Source organism: Schistocerca serialis, chromosome 4 (genome assembly GCF_023864345.2).
Source record: "Schistocerca serialis cubense isolate TAMUIC-IGC-003099 chromosome 4, iqSchSeri2.2, whole genome shotgun sequence".
NCBI classification, from domain to species: domain Eukaryota; kingdom Metazoa; phylum Arthropoda; class Insecta; order Orthoptera; family Acrididae; genus Schistocerca; species Schistocerca serialis.
In genome coordinates, this window is record NC_064641.1 from 241,128,738 (window position 1) to 241,149,886 (window position 21,149).

The window sequence follows — 21,149 nt, forward strand, 5'->3', positions numbered from 1 at the left end:
ACAAAAATCTTCGCTGCTCAAGCTACTGCAATACAGCGACCGCCACTACTGCCAGCTAAATAAAAGATTCAAACTACTGAAGGCACTAACTACTGATAGGGATAGTTAGCAAATGAAAGATGTTAATAGAGAGCAAACAATGTATTTACCTTAATATCATCACAAGTCATAATATATACATCAGTTCATGACAAATTACAAATCTCCGCCATCTCTCTCCCCACATCCACCACTGCTGGCGGCTCACCTCCAACTGCGCAACGCTACGCGCTGTTCACAGCCAGCTGCCGCTGCCCAACACTACAATGGCAGACAACAATGCAAACTAGCCACAGACTGCACACAGCACAGCCAGTGATTTTCATATTGAGCGCTACGTAACGTTGCCAATAAGAAAACATAAACAGCCTACTTACATAGAGAAAACATAAACAGCCTACTTACATAGCCCCCATGCTCCCCACAAAAAATTTTACAAATTTTTTTTTGGGCAGTGGCCAATAATGATTTGATAAAATTTTTCATAATTACAATAACAAACATATCAAATGCACACACTTATTGATACAATGTTGGTCAAAAGCTAAAATTTTCTCACAGTCCATAAAGACAGTCCTGATCGTTCATTATAATAGTAATTACAGGTTTTTTTTCACAAAGTCTCATTAGTAAAAGAAATTGCACACAGAAGTAGTGGATTTCCATGCAGTCTTGAAGAAGTAGTGTTGTCCTTCCAACGGAAAGACAGTGCTGACTCTTGACATGCTGACAGGTAATGGGCCACAATGGAGCAAACCCACAGCAGAGTCATTCGACGTTTTGAAGAATATTGGTAGGTAGGTCAGCACAGAACAGACCCACTGTAGTCCTGGTAGAGATTACGGTATTGGTGGGCCACCAGAGGTGCAGACCCACTGCAGTCCTTGTAGAAATAATGGCGTTGGTGGGTCATCAAAGATGCAGACCCACTGTAGTCCTGGTAGAGATTGTGGTATTGGTGGGCCACCAGAGGTGCAGACCCACTGCAGTCCTTGTAGAAATAATGGCGTTGGTAGGTCATCATAGATGCAGACCCACTGTAGTCCTTGTAGAGACGGCCAGCAGCCATCTGTTGCGACTGTGCAGGTGCACAATCACCCTCGAAGAGTCTTGCGGAGAATATAGCAAGTCCATAAACCACCACTTGTGCACTCACAAAGTTTTTGAAATTGTCCTTAGAACCAGCAATGCTGTTATCCAGTCCCTTGCTGAGTTATTAACACACGTGCAAACACTATCAGTCCCTACTTCTCACATATTGTCCATATACTATGACCAACAGAAATGTGTGCAGTGAAATGTAACTAACAAGTGAATAATAAGATGAACTGGTGTCAATTACAATTTTATAACATGAGAATACAATGACAAAGGTACAAAATACATCATTAAAAACATAATAATACAGATAACATTGGTAGTACAGGCTTTACAAAAGAATAGAAATAAACATATACATCAGTGTTACAAAAATAGTGACATAAGTACATACATAAAATAATGAGAATAGTTTTCGAAACATTAATTTCACACATGAACATTGAACAGAACAGAATTGTAAACAACTTTACAAAGAAAATAACATATTATTAATGCAACTTATATTTGAGGATAACAGTATTCCTCATCATAGTGAATGTAGCTTAATATTAAAAGAAGAAAAAATTCTATGAAACTACACAGAGACAGGAAGAAAACAAATACACAAGGGTACACAAACACACAGTGGGATAACACCAATGGGAAAGGACAGGGTTCGTTTTCAGTGTAACATGTGGTACTGCAGTCCAACCCAAAACTTCATTCTATAGATCTTTCGTCTTATTTCAACCTTTGCTTCCACCAAAAAAATCTTATCCAAGCATGCTTTCTGTATTCCGTTCATATTTCTTTCAAAATAATTATTTCTGATTGTACAATACTCATTTGGGCCCAAATCCTTTTTATATAACTTCGCAATGCATTCTTTACCTATTCTCCATAGTCAGTTTCTCATATAGTCTACCCCCTCTTAAGCTAACTTAAATCTACTGAGCTCAGATGCTAAACTAAGGGACGAGGCAATGCAGCAGCACGTAAAACAATTATTATAAACAGCAATAAAAAAATGGAAAATTGCAAAGCAAGCTACAGTATAAATTAGCAAAAGTCAAATTCAATAACACTATGCCTGGCAAACAGCAGCAACTTATACCTAAACATGACATAGCGCAAGCAGAAAAAATATTACACTAAAATGGCCATGTCTAATACCTATGTCACATCTTAACATTAGAGTGATGCATCACAAAAACTTACGCTAGTAGATAAGTTACCAAATCGTAAAAAAATTATTTATGCAATTCCTGTGAAGGGAAATGTTTTTTTTTTTTTTTGTGCTCCCTCATTTGTTTTGGATAGATCATAAAATTATTTACTGGATCTGTAGGCATAAAATATTTATATTAGTACATATATTAAATTTTATTTTAACCAATGCTGCAGTGCAGCTAGAAACTTGATATTAAACAAAATGTGTAAATAAATACATTAAGCAAGCCATATGGCATTTTTCTTAACTAGCAAGGCAATAGCTGTGAAATGTTTCTCATCGTTTCATTAGGCATTTCAGTAAATATCATAAATTACGAGCTCCACAGTATGCTTTCAACAAGGAGATGTCAGTAGCGCGGACAATGGCCTTCCCTTTCTTTTTTTTTTTCTACCTGTGCCGCTGAAAAGGGCTCGCAATAATGGCTTTTTCTCCAGGCGTCTGACACAGCTGGGTGCCCGCGACGCATTACGTGCAGGTGGTCACTTTGGTTTCCAACATCCTGTTTCACAAGTCAAGAGTCCCTACCCACTATTCATTACTCCTTACCCTATTACACATATACGTATCCATCGACACTCGTCAATATTTCGTCATTATAAATATGAAGCATAATCAAATAACTCATATAGCCTCAGCCTATTAATCATAAACATACCTCAGCAGCATAATACACATCGTCGTCGTAAAAATAACATCATAACACCTCAGTCAAATCTCAAAATCGTCGTAGCTTCCTCCAATAATTAAAAAAAATTCTCTGCTCATGTCAAAAGTGTCATCTGCCTCAAAAGTACTTTAAAAATCATAATCCCTTTACCAAATACATCATTCAAAGCTCTCATAGTATCACAATGGTTCCGAAAAAATATGAACAGTTTACAAAGTACAGACAAAATACAGTTTCTTAAGTGTGAAGTTACCCAACTGTGTATTGCGTAAACATGTGTCACTGATGTAGTAAAAAAAATGTTTATCTCTCAGTTAACTGATCAGATAGCTGTGTAATTTGTGTGTTAGAGAAATATGGTACCGATGTGTAAAGTTGTATAAGCAAATACCATATTAGCTAGGGTTCCTTGTGGTTGCCAAACACATGGTACACAAAGTAGGCGTGTACCCCCCTGAGGATAAATGTAATTATGCCCTCAGGTGTTACAAATTACAGCAATGGAATGAAATGTATCACGGAAAACTTTCTTTGTAATTAAAAAATCTTTAAAAATAAATGTTTCAAGTACAAAATTAATCACTCAAATACGTGTACTGTAGCGCTAAATGTGCGTCTTGTTGCAACATAATCTGTGTGGAAGTGTCGTAGTTATCGTCCTCCGAAAGCTAAGTTCTGCAGAAGCCAATGTACTTACCTCATGATAAACAAAAGTGAAATGCTTTGCGTATAGATATCATACTTATTACGCTTATTGCCGTGATGAAGAAAGTACTGTGCTGTGACGTATTGTTGTGCTACAGAAAAGGCTGTCTCCTTGTAGCTATACCATAAAAGTTACTACTAAAACATGTTTTACTTTCCAGAATAATACAGAAAAACTGTGCAGATATAAATCAGAAACACCGCAAAATCAACATTGTACATTGTCACTCATTAGTAGCGTCGTGATAAAAATCGTGTAGCTATCACATAAACTAACCACTGTGTCGTCTGGTATCTCACAGAAAGTACTTTAAACCCAGAATGTATTTTCAAGTAAACCAAAATGTTGCATTAAAATCTCATTAGCAGTACCAGTATGTGTCCTAAGTATGTAACCCTGATAGTCGTTACGTAATCGTGCAACTAACAAGCAAGAATGTACAAATACAACACTGTGTCGTCTGTTCACTATAACAATGCATTCGTAATTTCTGTTTTAAAAATGTTCCCTAGGTTCTAGACTGGATATTTAACTTCAAACATTGTTGCATGTTAACAGTTTCTTAAGTCTGACAAAGCATACTAAAAATGTGAAGTGAAAAGTTATATGACAAAGACAAAGTTAAAAAGCAGATTATCTTTCAATAAATGGTTTTACATGTGAAATGTGGTGTAAACCTTTACTCTTCCTAGTACTCAGAGTTTCAAATTGAACGGAATTAGCATGCGGTATACGTCGGTGAGGAGTGCTAAAATTTTTCTCAAGGTTAGCGTCTTATGTTATTTTTCTCGGAGCCAGCGGGCGCACGCAGCTGCCTGCTGTGCGAGTCATTGTCTGTCTCTTTGTTGGCGCGCGTCGTTATTGGGATTTGGAGACCTAACTTCTACAAATTCACCTCCTCGAGAGGGCCCTGCCCTGTTTAAATCCCGCCAGTTCTGATACAATTCAGGTCTGTCGTTACGAATATATCGTCTGTCGTCATGTCGGTAGATTCCATAGTTTCTTTCTTGTCGGTCACATGGTGGAGAATTTCTCCTTGAATCGTAACTGCGTGCTGATCCGTTGCGTCTAAAATTATTCTGTCTCCCTTGATAATAATAGTTCTGATTCCCATATTGTCTGTTTCTCTGATTGTCTCTGTGATAGTCACTACCGCGGAGAGGTGATCTTTCCCTGTAATTATTACTACTCTGCCAACGGTTGTAATACGGGTGGTGTCTGTTTCGGTCACGATTTGTGTTGTGAGAATAGCCTTGTCGTGTCCAGTTATTATTTCTTTCATCGTGGAATTGTGACAGATGTGGCCTGTAATTGTTGTGCTCCTGTTTCCGCGTTCCCCGATTGTCAGTGTCAATTTCCAATTCTTGTAACAGACCCTGAAATGCTTCAATGTCATCTTTGCAACGTCCTGCTAAAATAATATGTCGTAAATATTCAGGCAATTTGAGTAAGCAAATGCGGATGAGTTCTGAGGGGCTGTATGGGTTTGACAGGTACTGATTCTTGTGCAACATGTCTTCAAAATATTTCACAAGACTGGAGAATTCAGATTGTTCGAAATGTTTCATCATTATGATACCATGTTTTACCCGGTCTTGTGTGGCTTGAGACCAATATGCTGAGAGGAAGGCATGGTAAAATTCTCCTTCACTGTGGCAATCGTGAATTACCGATCGCATTCTTACAGCTGGTTCATTCTCTAAGTAGCCACACATAAATTCTAATCTGTGTTCCAACGACCAGTTGGGAGGAAAACAATGAGAGAATTGATGGAGCCATGATTGTGGATGAATGTCGTTCCCAGAATTCTTAAATGTTTTGAATTTACGTGTAGTAATGAACAGCTTATAGTCAAAATCATCATGTCGGCGAGTCGCATATCGGTCATTGTTAGGTCGTGTCGGCCGTTCCATCTCAAAATTCGGTGCACATTCCCAATTTCTTTCATTACTTCCGAAATGCCCTGTGTTATTATTTTGCAGCTTTTCCGTGTTTCTAAGTCCCTCTTCCCGTGTTGGAGCGCGAGTGTTCTCTGAAATATGTAATTCTTGTATTACCTGTGTCAGCTGATCTTGTACTTCCCGGATTTCTCTTTGGTGTTGTGTATTAATTCGATTCTGATTTTGTTTGAATTTCCTAATTTGTTCATACTCTTCTGTGTCAGTGAAGGCTACAGGTGTTGTGTCATTCAGATCATCATCTACCTTTGTAGATAAGTTAGTGAACTGATCTGAAAGTTCGGCTACTTTATCCGATAGTGTACTTATTTCCTCAGTGTGTTTTTCTGAACCAAGTTTCACAGTGTCCATTTGTGTTGAAATCGTATCTACTGTGTCTTTTAAGTTTTCTTGACTTTTTGCAAGTTGCGTAACCGAATCGGTAGATGCAACTGCGTCAATTTTAGCTTGCAAGGTGTTGTGATTTTCATGAACAATAGTTTGCAGTTCTTTTATGGCTGCTTCGTGATTCTGTAATGCATTTTCATGACGCAAAAAAATAGGTTGAAAATGCTCACAAATTTGAGTTTTTACGTCATTACAGACTTTTTGACATTTCGATTCAATGTTATGTAACTCAGCAGTTAAATCCTCACGTGTTTGTTCGAGAGTTTGTTCCAATGAGTCTAACTTTTTGAGATTTTGTTCCACTTTGTCTAACTGTTGCTGTGTTTGTCTCTGGTGTTGTTCCATTGTGTCTAACTTTTTAAGATTTTGTTCCACTGTGTCTAACTTTTGAAGCTTTTGCTGTGTCTGTCCCATTTGTTGTATTAATTGTAATAACAATGCATTGGTGTCTGAAACATGTTCCTCAGTGCTTTTCGGCAGTGAATTTACACCGGAAACATTCACATTTTGACAAGCAGAAAATGTGTCTTGACTTATTCGAGAAAACGGTGAGGATCCAAAACCTGAATCTACAGTATTTGCGAGATCGTGTCGTGTCATTTCGGCTTCCTGAGGCGAGCTATTGCCGACCGGTCGATCGATAATGCTTCCCTCTTCACTAATTGTTTCACTGTCCACGCCATTGTTTGACGCCCGCTCCATTTCCCTGTGCACAGTTACCAAATTACTACTTTGAACATTAGTAAATTCATTACTCGGCGGCGCTGATAAGCTACGCTCGTCATCACTATTATTTCTCAGTTTAGTTTGGAGCCTAGTGTTACGTTTTTCACACGCCATTATTGTCACAGTATTTCACACGACAACACAGAAAAACATAATTTGAAGATCAAAAATAAGAGAACACATTAACATAGCACTGAAATAATATCTAGTTAATTGGAAGCGCAGCTGCGAAATACTTGGTGCAAATCTACATGCATGCCACAACTGTTTTACTATACAACAATGAAAGACTGCAACTACAAAGGAAATTCTCTCTACAATTACGCGCTAGCAATAAACAAAAGCTACACTAAATACACAAACTACAAGAAAAAAATCAGAAGATTCCAGTGAGGTATCCTAGGCTAAGGGTCGACATATGAAACTCCCCTTTGAACAATTATACATGACTGTGCTTAAACTGACACACAATATTTTTAGCGCAACGCAATCTGACTTTCAAAATTCCCTACTAAAGAATGGCCCTGACAAACATTAAACTATACCTTTCACAAATCACTTACCTCACAAAAATCTTCGCTGCTCAAGCTACTGCAATACAGCGACCGCCACTACTGCCAGCTAAATAAAAGATTCAAACTACTGAAGGCACTAACTACTGATAGGGATAGTTAGCAAATGAAAGATGTTAATAGAGAGCAAACAATGTATTTACCTTAATATCATCACAAGTCATAATATATACATCAGTTCATGACAAATTACAAATCTCCGCCATCTCTCTCCCCACATCCACCACTGCTGGCGGCTCACCTCCAACTGCGCAACGCTACGCGCTGTTCACAGCCAGCTGCCGCTGCCCAACACTACAATGGCAGACAACAATGCAAACTAGCCACAGACTGCACACAGCACAGCCAGTGATTTTCATATTGAGCGCTACGTAACGTTGCCAATAAGAAAACATAAACAGCCTACTTACATAGAGAAAACATAAACAGCCTACTTACAGCGGTAAGTGCTGGAGCAACCTGTTTGTTATTGTTACCGTATGTGACACTGTACAATTTTGTAGTTTTATATTAGCTGTGCAAATGGGATTGTATTATACTACTTTCCAAGTAACATAAGCGTCTTTAAGGGAAAAAAAACTGCGCAAATGACATCATCCTTTGGAGAACATTCGTAGCATTGTGATCATGAAATTTTTGCTATCCACTGTGTTGCATTCCTACGACTAAAATTAAATTACGAGAGATAAAACGCATCTGTCTTGTGATAGCCGTTCTGTGACGTTAAGTTATTTCCATATCTTACTATGATCTCTAGATATAGTTGTAACATACTATTCAATGATGTTAACATTAAAAGACGAAGAGCCAAAACTTTTATAAGTATGTCGATGATCTTTTCTAGAAGAGATGTAATGTGATTTATTGCCTGTAATGCAAAGCATATTACCAGCTGAGGAAATAATTACCTGCTTAGTTCCATGAACTACAGTTGGAGTACTTTTTTTATCGTCAATAGTGTCACTTTATCCACTGTTTCGGTATAGTACATGACGTATAAAACCTCGTTATAGATTTAAAGTATATGCCAGACCGTGACCAACTTGTAGATTAGGTTTCTCTTCTGATACACATATCCAATAATAACTCAGCGAGTAGGATCTTTGCCCATGGAAGAAAAGGGTCCTGGCTCAATTCCCGTCTAGTACGAAGTTCAAATATGTTAGGAAGCTTCATAATGTATCGCTACACGCAGTAGAATGGAAAACATATGCTGGGTAGTAAGTGAGTCACGTCAAAGCAGTTTTAGTGTTACGTTACCTGTGCTTTGGTGTCCAAGACGTCCCCGTCGCTCGAGTTGTGGATGAGCTCCTTGTCCAAGACGTCCTGGATGTCGCTAGCGAAGGCCTGCAGATAGAGTTTCCCATCGCAGTTGTTATCTGCTGACATGCCGCACAGTCCATACGGGAGGAAAACAGACGGTCCACCCGCCTTAGTGAAGAGGAATCCGGGCTTGGGGTAGAAGTACTGACTCTGGAGGTGTTTGGAGTCTCCGTTGACGAGGTCGGTAACTGTCAGACGGAAGCCCAGCGAGTCGGCGCTGTAGGCCACCAGACTGCCGGCTGGACACTCCTCCACCTGAAGCGGAAATCTTCGTGTTTTTACAGAGGATTTCGCTAGACCTTCATTTAAGCGCAGTGCATAATTTACTGAACAGAGTTACTACTTATTTATCCTCTTGTCTATTTCTTGAAAATAAACATATTTCCAAAATAATTGAAAATTGTCAAGTTTAGTTTAATTTTTATTCGAAAATTTTTGATTTGGAATATGAAAGACAGGCATGCTGTAGTAAAAATAAAGAAAACAAACGCTTCAGTACTTCGTAAATCTTACATAAAACTCACTTCTGTTATTCATAAACCAGTTTCGCATTTATCAATAATAATGAGAAACTCTTGGTTTTGATCATGATGAAGAACGTTCTGTTGAGTACAAAAGTAGCTGCTTTGGTTAGATAACATCACGTAAGTTGCGCGATCAACTAAATTTTTATTACTTATAAAAATGAATTTATATTTGTAAGGACATAAAGTACACAATGGAATAACACCGTATGATGTACACTTCTAGTTATGCGCAAGACAAACAAACAACTAAACAATAAAACACCTAAGTCCTCGGCTCCCCGTTTCTGTCCTACACATTCATTTATCTTTCTTTCCCCATCACTGCTACCAATACTGGAAGTACTACTACCTACTACGTCATTTATGTAATGTAGAGCGCAACTCTGTCGCCTAAGGAAACGCGCTTACACATTACGCACTGCACTCTACCGGAAAAGATGTTCATTATTTTGTCACTGTCGAGGAGACGACGAATTACACGGGGCACATTACGTACTACGGGACGCAAAATTCCTGCTCCTAGGAAAATCCGGCTTAACAGCAGCCATTTGCCTACAGCAACGCTTCACTGCACTGCCGTCGGTCCGTTTATCGAAGTCCACCTTCCATCCATCGCCATATGAAGACTTGACCTTGTAATAAGGGATTCTGCTACCTATGAGCGATTCATCCCCATCCAGCATTCTCCACCTGAGCTCACCTGAATCCTCTATACGTTCTGTAAGACACTTCTTCCTCTGCTCGCCATGGATTAGGTTATGTTACCTCTTCCGCCTTCAAAGATATCTGACCTTCGTTTCCTTGGTCTTCCTGGATATTTTCTCCCCTTAGGCCTATAGGACAACACTCTTCTTGGGATCCTCTCCTTCGGTGTTCTGTCAACATGATGACTGGAATGATTTCTATAATCTTGTTTTTATCAGCTTTTGTCAACATCCATGTATTATATCCATAGACATAACCAGGCATAGACATTATTTCATGAACTTTTTTCCTGGTTTTAGTTCCTAGACTTTTACTTATTGTACCGCATGTTTACTGCAACATGAGTTCATTGTTTATAAAATAGTTTTCATATTTTTAACTGACGTATGTTCCCAAGGAATTATAGCCCGCAGTTTGTTCTAATATACTACCACTGACTGTAGTTTTGGTTCTCACTGTATATTAACCTGTGAATGCCACTGTTTTTGCTTTATTTATGGAGATTTTACATTGTAAATTTCATATGACTTCCGTAGCACACATACTGCACTGCTCTTCGCAGCTCGTCTTCAATTTCAATAATCCGATCATCCGCAAATGACGTCGTCTTATGTGTAAAATTTTGTGGAATACAAATTCCTCCGTTAATTTTATTCATCCATTCTCTAATCAAAACATCTATACGAATTGCAAGAAAAATAGGAGACAAGCTGCAAACCATGCCTTACATCTTCGTTTACATTTGGTAATCGTGATAGCGTTACGGAGATATTTAACAAACTCAAAGTGGCAGACTCTGCATGAGAGGCGCTCTGCATCGCGGTGTAGCTTGCTCGCCAGGTTTCGACAGGGTGCGTTTCTGGATGAGGTATCGAATATATTGCTTCCCCCTACGTATACCTCCCGAGGAGATCACGAATGTAAAATTAGAGAGATTAGAGCGCGCACGGAGGCTTTCAGACAGTCGTTCTTCCCGCGAACCATACGCGACTGGAACAGGAAAGGGAGGTAATGACAGTGGCACGTAAAGTGCCCTCCGCCACACACCGTTGGGTGGCTTGCGGAGTATAAATGTAGATGTAGATGTACATGTATCTTTTTCATTGCTGTGTCTGCCCTTGAATAGAAGTTGTGCTCTCAAACTTACGTTGAAACTTTGAGTCGATCTGTGAAGCGTTCGTGGATACCTAAGCTCGTAGCGTTTTCTTAATGTAAAGCTCTGAGCTCGACTCGTGAACCCGGCACACAGATTTACCAAAACGTTTCATCGGAAAATACATTCTAAATCACTGAAAATTGTCATCTCACAAGGAACCTCTTAAGTGCGAGGTCGCAAAAGACCAAAGAAGTTTACAGCATTCGACGCCCAATATATTATCGTTATAAAACCACAATATTAGCTGCTAATGGCAACAGGGGGCGGGACTGGAGTTATCCAATGGTGGGCATAGCATGAGGCTAAAGAGCGTAGTTGAACTGCTTAGTCGACGAGTAACTCTCAACAGTGTTACAGTGTTAGTGGTGTTGATACAAAGCAGAGCAATGACAACGATAAACAAAGTCGACATTATTTTCTATATACAACGAGAGTCGCAGAAGTTGACATTTCGTGAGAAAGGAACCCAAGGAATTTAACGGAGTGAGAAACAAGTCGCAGATGAAGTATTAGCGTTTCTGCAAGGTGAGTTAGTGGAATGTGTGGTGTCGTACACGCTCGACTGTGCAGACAGTATACATGATGAGTACAACGATAACGATACGTGCTTAACAAGCGAAAGTGATACTGAAACAGGTGTCGAGCCATATAGTTCATCATCCATGTCGGATAGGGAGCCACAAATACCGTCTTCAGAGAAACGTAGTACAGAACAGCTGTTGTCCAAGGATGTGTGCTAAACGTAATTATATAAATAGATCACCCACAGTATAGAAAAAAATCAGTTTTGAACAGATTTCAAAATAAGTCCGCAGCAATACGACCGTGCAGTGCATAAGAAAAGCTAAGGATAATCAAGGGAGGACAAGGCACAATTGCTGCAAAAACTGGTGGTCGAGTGATTCGAGGATTCTCGATACAATCTTCAGGATGTGCATGATAATGACGTTATGCACATCAAATATCACGTGACATAGATTACAGTGATTTCAGTGGAAACAGTCTGCTAGTTGTATAATTTCAAACAGTGCTACAGAATTGGCAAACGTAACATAACGAAATTTCTTACAAAGCGTTGACTTGACGATGCACAGCAAACTGCGGAATCGGCCCAAAAAATTGTAGATAAGATAAACTTATCCCATCGTTTAGTAAGGACTTAGTTTCCAACTCCAATTAAGATTTGAAGAGGAAATGCGTATGAAAGAGACAATGGAAATTAGAGGTACCATGAGAGTTGTATCAAGATCAATTACTAACATCAATACCTTAACGCATTCGTATACAGTTATGAAGACTGTTAATCAGGACGGTAAACTGGCTGGAAAGTTATTTATTGTGCTTCAAGAAGTTGAGGTGATTTGTTCCCTACGAGTCTTTCTCTTGTGCATGATCTTGCGAGGGCTGTAGTGAATTTTAAAATAACTGCAAGCGAGCCTGGAAAAACGGGAGTAAGAGAATTGCAATTAATGCATGCCCATAGATTTTGGCCAATACCTGGTCAAAATAACTTGCCTTTCTTTGATTCGTAACCTACGTGAAAAAATCATACTGCTTTAGATCAAATTATCCTTAAACATATTATCGCACTATTTGCAGCTACACCTTGAAGGATAGCCAGTTTCACAATAAACACCACAATAGGATGTTTCGCCATCAGATTTCACCAGTCCTTATCATCCCTTACATCCATATAATTTTATATGTGTTCTTGAAAAGTGGATACCTAGCCGAACTTCCTGCACAGCTTGTAGCTGCCAAGGAGTTCGCGTTGGAGCTTGATGCTGCGAACGTCTATGATCACTGTGGCGCGCAGTTTCTCATTCGGTGTTCATGGTGCAAGTTATTGGTTTTGTTTCGAACATTTCTTGCATGTCGACGATGTCTATTTTGTGAACTGTAATAAACACATACCATGACAGGTTGATATCTGCACCTCCCTGACATTCATTTTCTGTCGCCCTCATGATATACATGATGAGTCATTAGTAGTTAATGTTTTTCCTATCGTAATTGCTAACAGAACCCTTTCAAATGAACCCTGATAACAACGCTACTAAGACGTGAGCTTGCGACCACGCACTGAAGGTTTCCTTGTCACATTACGTATTCTTTAGTAACTAGTTTATACATTTCAATCGTGTCCTGCATCGACAGAAGTGTAGTAAATCGCTGTTTTTAAAAGGCATCCCGAACGTCTATCTCATCAGCCACTATCTTCTCCTCATGTGAAGGATAGATCTGAGGAACCATTACCTAGGATAATGTAGTGGTAGTAACACCACTAAGCTGGACGTCGCGAGTTACCAGTCGTCTGCTTCGACCAGTTAATTATGTTGTGACTTGGCAACACAGCCAAGTCACAATGAGAGGAAGCCGAAAGGCACGCGCTTAAGCTCAAGCAGGCTGGCGCGAGGTCTGGAACAAGGTAAAGTAATTATCCTATAAAGAAAAGAACGTAGTTCTTGGAATACTTAACATTAATCCACAATTGGTGTACATCTCTCGTTACTGTATAAGCTTCACAATATTAATTATCAAATGCTATGGCGCCTTGCTAGGTCGTAGCAAATGACGTAGCTGAAGGCTATGCTAACTATCGTCTCGGCAAATGAGAGCGTATTTGTCAGTGAACCTTTCCTAGCAAAGTCGGCTGTACAACTGGGGCGAGTGCCAGGACGTCTCTCTAGACCTGCCGTGTGGTGGCGCTCGGTCTGCAATCACTGACAGTGGCGACACGCGGGTCCGACGTATACTAACGGACCGCGGCCGATTTAAAGGCTACCACCTAGCAAGTGTGGTGTCTGGCGGTGACACCACAAATTACTATCGACTGAAGTGCAACAAAAGGGCTTCCAAGAAACAATTTCAGAGTGCACAGTAGTATCCTGTCCTTATTCTTAAAATCAGTTGTTAACCAAGGACCATTTCAGAGAATTTTGTCCGGTGAATACTTGGCATGTTAGTAGCAAAACGTAGCATACTTTTTATTTCAGGAAACGTCCAAGCAGGCTCAGGGAAAATGAAAAGCTGTGTAGGTGAAATATCAGACAAAACAAAGAGGTACAATCGATTATACTGTTTTCACGTATTCCCAATACTTACTGTGACTGTTGTTATGATTAGTACCACAATTATTCTGAGAAACAGTTTTCTTTATTCCCTTTAATACCTTCATTCTTATTTCAGTTTAATGTTGTATGAAGAATACGGACGGTTAGAATCTCATCAACTTGCCGAACGATACGTTAGCCCAAGTCGACCAGGAGACAAGACGGAATCGATCATGAGCATGTAGAAAGAACTTTCTCACCCTGAGTCATTTACAAACACCATAGGGAAATTACCTTAAGAGGTCCAAACGAAAATTTGAAGCAAGGTTTTCATCTATGAGTCCACTTCGTTATTCTTCGGTTAACGTGATGTCCTGTTTTCAAAAATCTGGGTTTCAGTTGAAATTGAAGTCAAAATACATTTTTTTTTATGTAACGTCTTGAATCCACAGACAAATGCTTCATGGAAAATTAGTTTCATCACTGATGTCATCTTTTGCGATATGCTGAAGTGTTATCAACATAATAATTGGTTCAAAATTAGGCTCCTAGGCATCAAATAAATTAATTGAAGCCAAATTTACATCACACTGAGCACAAAGGACCTGTTAGCAGACGTATAACCTGTGAAAAACAGCAGTTACAAGTTTGTATCCTAATTTCAGTTCATATCATCTGTCATCAAGGAACATTTCTTGTAAGTCTAGGATTATATTGTTAATGATTGAAATTTGTTGTGAATGAAGGAAGCCTCATAGGAGATATTTGGTGTTTCAACATCTTTTCAAATTTGTAGTGGAGAGCTGAGGCACTGCTCTGGAAAAAAGGCATTTCTTAATTTTTTAACTGAACAACTGAAACTGGTAATATACATGTAGGTCTTCTTATTCTCATTTAATATTTTGCTTAATTACACAAGCTAATGATGAAAACAGTCGAATTGTGTCAACAATTTAATAAATAAATGATCCGGCAAACGACCTAGACAATACTACTTCGCAAAAGCTAACAGTAATAATCAATCGATATCAAATCATGCAGACATATCCTATGTGTATTTACGTTTACAGTTTAAACTTACCACAATTACTGTGTACAGTGAGTTACATGCAGAATTCTCGATAACTGTCGTACTTTTAACCTCATCGGTTAGCAGATTGAAAGCCACAATTTTGGGTGGACAGACATGATTAGGACTTGTAGTGATGTCCAGAACGCCACTGTCAAGGGCGTACAGCGTGTCGTCATCCATCCATGTTTTCTGAAACGAAAACAAGAAATATTTAGCAGTACAGGAAAACCTAGGAGTCCACTATTATGTGTACGCAAACAAAATCTCCCTCTCTAGTGAAATGTTCAGCACAGTGAACCACTGTAATTGACTACACTTATTTTTAGGTGGTGGTGGTCTCGCGGTAGCGTTCTCGCTTCCCGAGCACGGGGTCCCGGGTTCGATTCCCGGCGGGGTCAGGGATTTTTCCTGTCTCGAGATGACTAGGTGTTGTTGTGTCGTCTTCATCATCATCATTCATCCCCATTACGGTCGGAGGAAGGCAACGGCAAACCACCTCCATTAGGACCTTGCCTAGTAAGGCGGTGCGGGTCTCCCGCATCGTTCCCCTACGCTCTGTAAAGAAGCATGGGACTTCATTTCCATTTTTTCCATTTTTAGGTTACGCTATAACCTACATATACGCTATTCGTGATTATATTTCATTTAGACTAACAGTAACACACTATTTGACAGGTGGTAGCACTTTCCCCATCTTTGAGCAGCGATGTGCAACAGACTGTTGGCAACACCAAAATACACGTAGAAGATAAAATGTTTTGTTTGCTGCACTGCCACTCTTTACTTACTCTCTCTCTCTCTCTCTCTCTCTCTCTCTCTCTCAAAACACAAGTGTCTCCTTCAGTAGCATTACTGATGTGACTTTCAGGTTAAGATATATACTTGGTGACTAAACGCAACGGTGGTTCGATCTTCATACCAATTCCTTTCCAATTAAGTAACACAATATTATATCCACGTCTGAACTATCTGCAATATTTATTAAAATGTGTAAATTTTTTTCTATGCCGAAAGTTGCGTATGGTGCACCACTTGTTAGAAAGCACAATAGACCCTCAATTTATCTGCCACAATGTTCCTACAGATCTAACACATGCACAAACAACCATCACTGACAATCAGAAAGGATCTTTAATGCGTTATATTAATGAAATGTCATATTTTCGTAAAATTCAAGGATAAATGCGAGAAGTACCAACTAATTATTTTAGCTTCATAAAAATTTAGATCAACATAAACGGCTGCTCGGTCTCATTCTGTCAACCAGTAACAGAACTGCATTTGTGACAACATGAAAACATTACTATCTCGTAGTTCAAACAAACATTGCGGGCTCTTCCCCATATTCTAATGGTACACAACTTTAGGCTTACCACTTGAGCAAACGAACGGCCATCAAACGTAGTTATTTCATCAATTTAAACTCTGCAAAAAGCTTTACGGTTGGTAGAAGCACAATGATGAGACCACCATTACATACAGTTAAATCATCCCTTCTGAAAAGATCCAAATGGCACTGAATGCTTGTGAACTTATTTTTTGAATCTGCTATAATGTAGTAAGCGTTATTGTATCCTTCATTTTTTGCGAGTACTGCAACATATGGCCACGTTCCTTGACCAGTAACTGCTATCTTCACGCATTCCCCAGCCGTATCCATATTTTTCCATATACTGCGTTTATAGTAATTTGGGAGCCTAGTCTGCACAGTTGCAACGGCTTCTTTTTACAACAGCAGATTAAATCCTTCTTTCATAGTAACTGTTTTCACCACATTCTCCAGAACTTGCATCAGAGTTAGCGCTTCGTGTTATTTCGTAATCGCTTATGCATGGGAAATGAGATATAGTTGTAAATGTTTTAAAGAGCCTTGATATTATAGTTCCATTTGGTAAACATCACAGAGCTTCTCAGTATGGTAATTACTAACCATGTCTTATCAAACATAAAGCTACGTTGGGCAGTCACGAATTACAGCAAATATAAACACAGTCAATATCGTCAATTGTATTTCACTATAACATATACCGGTGTCTCCTTCCCCCTGATACAGTGCATGACGATCTGAAACATTAGAGAAAAACTTCTAAAAACGTCAGGCGATAAAAGCTCGTCTCTCTACCAGCTGTACCATAACCTCAAACAGGTGTAAGTTGGAAACTGATCAAAAGCTGTATTAGCCAGTCAACAATGACAATTATATTTTTCTGGTGTTAATTTGACGTATTTTCTTCTCGCCCGGCCCCCTCTACCGCATATAAAACAATGCTTCGTGAGGTGAAGCATTATTGATTTCATGGCAACCCTCGCGTATTGTGAAAATATGCAGTTTAAGTGATAAACCACAAGAAAGAGCTCTCCAGCCGTGAAAATTATGAGTAACGGTATGTTTGTGTTGTTTGTGTGTGTGTGTGTGTGTGTCTGTGTGTGTGTGTGTGTGTGTGTGTGTGAGAGAGAGAGAGAGAGAGAGAGAGAGACGTGAAAATAGCGTTGTAGGACTTAATTTGAAGGTTTATAACTTCCTTTCACCAAGTGGGTACAAAAATCAGTCAGGTTTTGGAGCCAAGTGGGGCACTGGCAGCATTGTGTGCTTGTGTGTGTGTGTGTGTGTGTGTGTGTGTGTGTGTGTGTGTGTTTGAGCACGCGCGAATACACGAAATCCTACCCCTCCCACGCCACTCTTCCCGCCGCCCTGCATGTAGGTAACATAGGTGTGTAACGTCATGGGGTCAGCACTAGCGACAGAAGGATACTAAGCTTATAAAATGCGGTACACTGCCGCTACATAAAGCGTGAAGATTAATAAAACCCACAAACAGCAAGGACATATTCCTGGCTGGAAATGATGGAGGAAGAAAGGTGTTTGCAACATGTGTCCGGAAATGCATCGTTGCCACGTTAGATGGTACAGACGAATGGAAGTTCCTCTGACCATGTTCCGTGTGTCCCTTGTGTGTTGGAGGGTGTGTAATGGATTAGCGTACTGTAAGCAGCAGAGTGGAAATGTCGTGTAGCTAGGGCCTCCCGTCGGGTAGACCGTTCGCCTGGTGCAAGTCTTTCGATTTGACGCCACTTCGGCAACCTGCGCGTCGATGGGGATGAAATGATGATGATTAGGACAACACAACACCCAGTCCCTGAGCGGAGAAAATTTCCGACCCAGCCGGGAATCGAACCCGGGCCCTTAGTATTGACAGTCTGTCACGCTGACCACTCAGCTACCGGGGCGGACAGCAGCAGAGTGATTCGGTATTCATGTCGGGAACGAACCGAGATGGTGTCTCTAGATGGCCAAGCAGATTTAAGTCTTCGAGAGGCAGCACAGCTATACCAAAACCAGTACCTTTAGAGAAAACAACTACATAACACAATATTTCAAGCTCCTTGTGGTTGTTTGTGTGGTCATGGATCCTTTCGGACAGGCGAACGTGCAGGGAGGCTCCGGGCTTTGCGTATACAAGATTCGGAGGACCGGATGCTACAGCATGTTGAGACGAACAGGAGTACTAGCTTCTGGCAAGTGGCCCACCAACATCCTGTAAGCCTAAGTACGATTGTGTGTACCCTGCGTGATAACCGCAACTATCCCTATCACCTGCTACGAATGCAAGGATTTTCAGCAGCGGATTTCCCTCTACGGAAAGGGCTTCGTCGATGGTTTTTACACCAGACCATCGCAATTATGGGATTTCTGTCATCAGTCCTCTTTAATAACGAAGGAACCTTTATTAGAACTGGCGTCATAAATCTGCATAGTTCTTATCAGTGGGCTACAGACAATCCTTAGGGAATGGTTCAGGCACCTCATGAGCATCGGTTCAAGCATCAATGTGTGGGCAGGGATTTTTGGCGACCACATATTTAGACCTGGTATTATTCCTGCGGAATACTCTGCCTCCGCTGCTTAATAATGTGCCTTTGGCAATACTTCCGGTAATGTGGTTTCTGCATAACGGAACACCAACGTATTTCCGCATTACAGTTCGTCGGCACCTCAACATCATCTTGCCCGGACTTTGGATAGGACGCGGTGCCCTGTAGCAAGACTTTCTAGATCATCGGACTTAAACCCCATGATTGTTTACCTTCGGGGGGATCTGTGGAGTGTAGTGCCTGCTTATCCAGTTCCTGATTTGCAGTCGCTTCAACAGCGTGTTCACGACCCCTGCGACGCTATTCGGAGAGGAGCCAAAACGTGCGAAAGAGTGCGGCAGTAAATGAAGCGACATGTGAACGCGTGCGCGTTGCATCCCGTGAAGGCCAGAACATATATTGTGACGTGGATGTGATGCAGCTCTGTACTGTGCTCTGGGACGATTTGTTGTCATTGCACACATACCGTCTACTCACGGACACATGTTCTAAGCACCTTTTTCCTGCATTACCAGTCTGAAATACGTTTGCTACAGTTTGTCGATTTTATTACTGTTCATAGGGAAGACGGGGAGGGGAGGGGGGAGGGGGAGAAGAGGGAAGGGAAAGAAAGGGAGAGCACCGTTTACACAATGAAAGGGTTGCAAATATTAGGTGATTTTCCTCTTTTGTTTCGTAAACTGTTCGAGACAACGAAACATGATGTTCAATAAATGACAGGTGGCAAAATTGCTCGTTTTTGTGTTGTATAGTTAATAATTTAACTCTTGTATCACCCGAGATATCGAAACAAACAGGTTTTAGCAACAAACATAAATTAATATGTTATGAGCCCCCAATAGACTAGCTATAGTAAAGGAGTGGTAAGTTTGCCGCTGGCCCTAAATTACTGATCGGCACTATTCGGAACGCTTCGTGTTTACTGTTGTTTGTTTCCAGCTTTAATTAATTTAATGCTCCTTGCTAAAAATAAGAAACACGTTTGTAGACTGCCGTCTCTGTAGAGCGTATTTGCGAACCTTTGTTCCTCCCCCTTTAAATATTTATACCATAGCAGCTGATCGCTAGTAGCCGCGCATGCCCGTGAGTTGTCAGTACTGGAAGACAGACGGTAAGACATTTCCCCTCTCACATCCTGTAATTCCGTAATGGCCACGCTGCTTATCTGTCTGCCCCTGATGTAAGCGGCCAACTTTACTTAGTTCACGGTCGAATTTACAGACGTCAATTAAAATTAAGCACATCTTAAAATATTACTGTGTCTGTAATTAATTTTTGTTTGTTACCTCAGGTGGAAAATTACTCTGTTAAGAAGCTCTTAATGTCAGCTGACGTCTTCAGCTTCGGCTGTTATTTACTAGAGGCAAGCTAGCGTAAAACACGTCTGAGAGCAATGGGCCACACGAACACCTGATCCGTGCCGCATGCGGAGCGAGGGCCGCAGTTCGAAGATCACACACCTGTACGGAGGTGTAGATTAGGGTTCCAGTAATCACTACCTTACATGAATTGAACATACCGTCACCTACGATTGTTGTAGACTGAACTATATGGTAACTTCTACTGTATCAGAAGGGGTTAAAAGAAAGGTTTAAAATGTGTACACGTACTTACGTTTAAGTGAACAACTTTTGTGAAACCAATTAATCAGACAAATGGCTAGACCGAGTCTAGCATGAGGGTCCCACATGGCAGAGTTTACAGCATAATAGTCGAGTCCAGTCGCCTTGCCTTTCAGTGTTAATACGTTTCTCGTATATTTTGAAGAAAGATTTCAATAAATACAGTATCACGTCCCATTTCAGGACATACCTTCGACTGATACCAAAATTTACGTGACCGTCTGCCTACTACAATGTGATGGAAATCTCGTATCGTTATTACATTTCTCTGGCGTTACTCGTGTGACAGATTCATTCACCAGCCTCTCCGTTCCTCATAATGTAAATTCTTTATTTCACACCGTGACGCCTGCTTTAATTTGTGTTTAGTTGGGTTAAGTGGTAATGTGCAGTGCGCACAAATTTGTGGCGATGTTTTATTTTGTTTTCGTTAGATGGAAAAGTTCCTA

The 21,149-nt window shown here is 40.3% G+C and overlaps 1 protein-coding gene across 1 annotated transcript in view; it reads right to left on the reverse strand.

Moving 5' to 3' along the window:
• Nucleotides 1-21,149, reverse strand: part of LOC126473613 (major royal jelly protein 1-like) — a 54,553-nt gene that overhangs the window by 3,924 nt on the left and 29,480 nt on the right. Inside the window, exons 4-5 of the mRNA XM_050100783.1 lie at nucleotides 15,215-15,394; nucleotides 8,630-8,947 (exon numbers count right to left, since the gene is read on the reverse strand). Coding sequence (XP_049956740.1) covers nucleotides 8,630-8,947; nucleotides 15,215-15,394 — 498 coding nt within the window. The remainder of the gene's footprint in view (nucleotides 1-8,629; nucleotides 8,948-15,214; nucleotides 15,395-21,149) is intronic.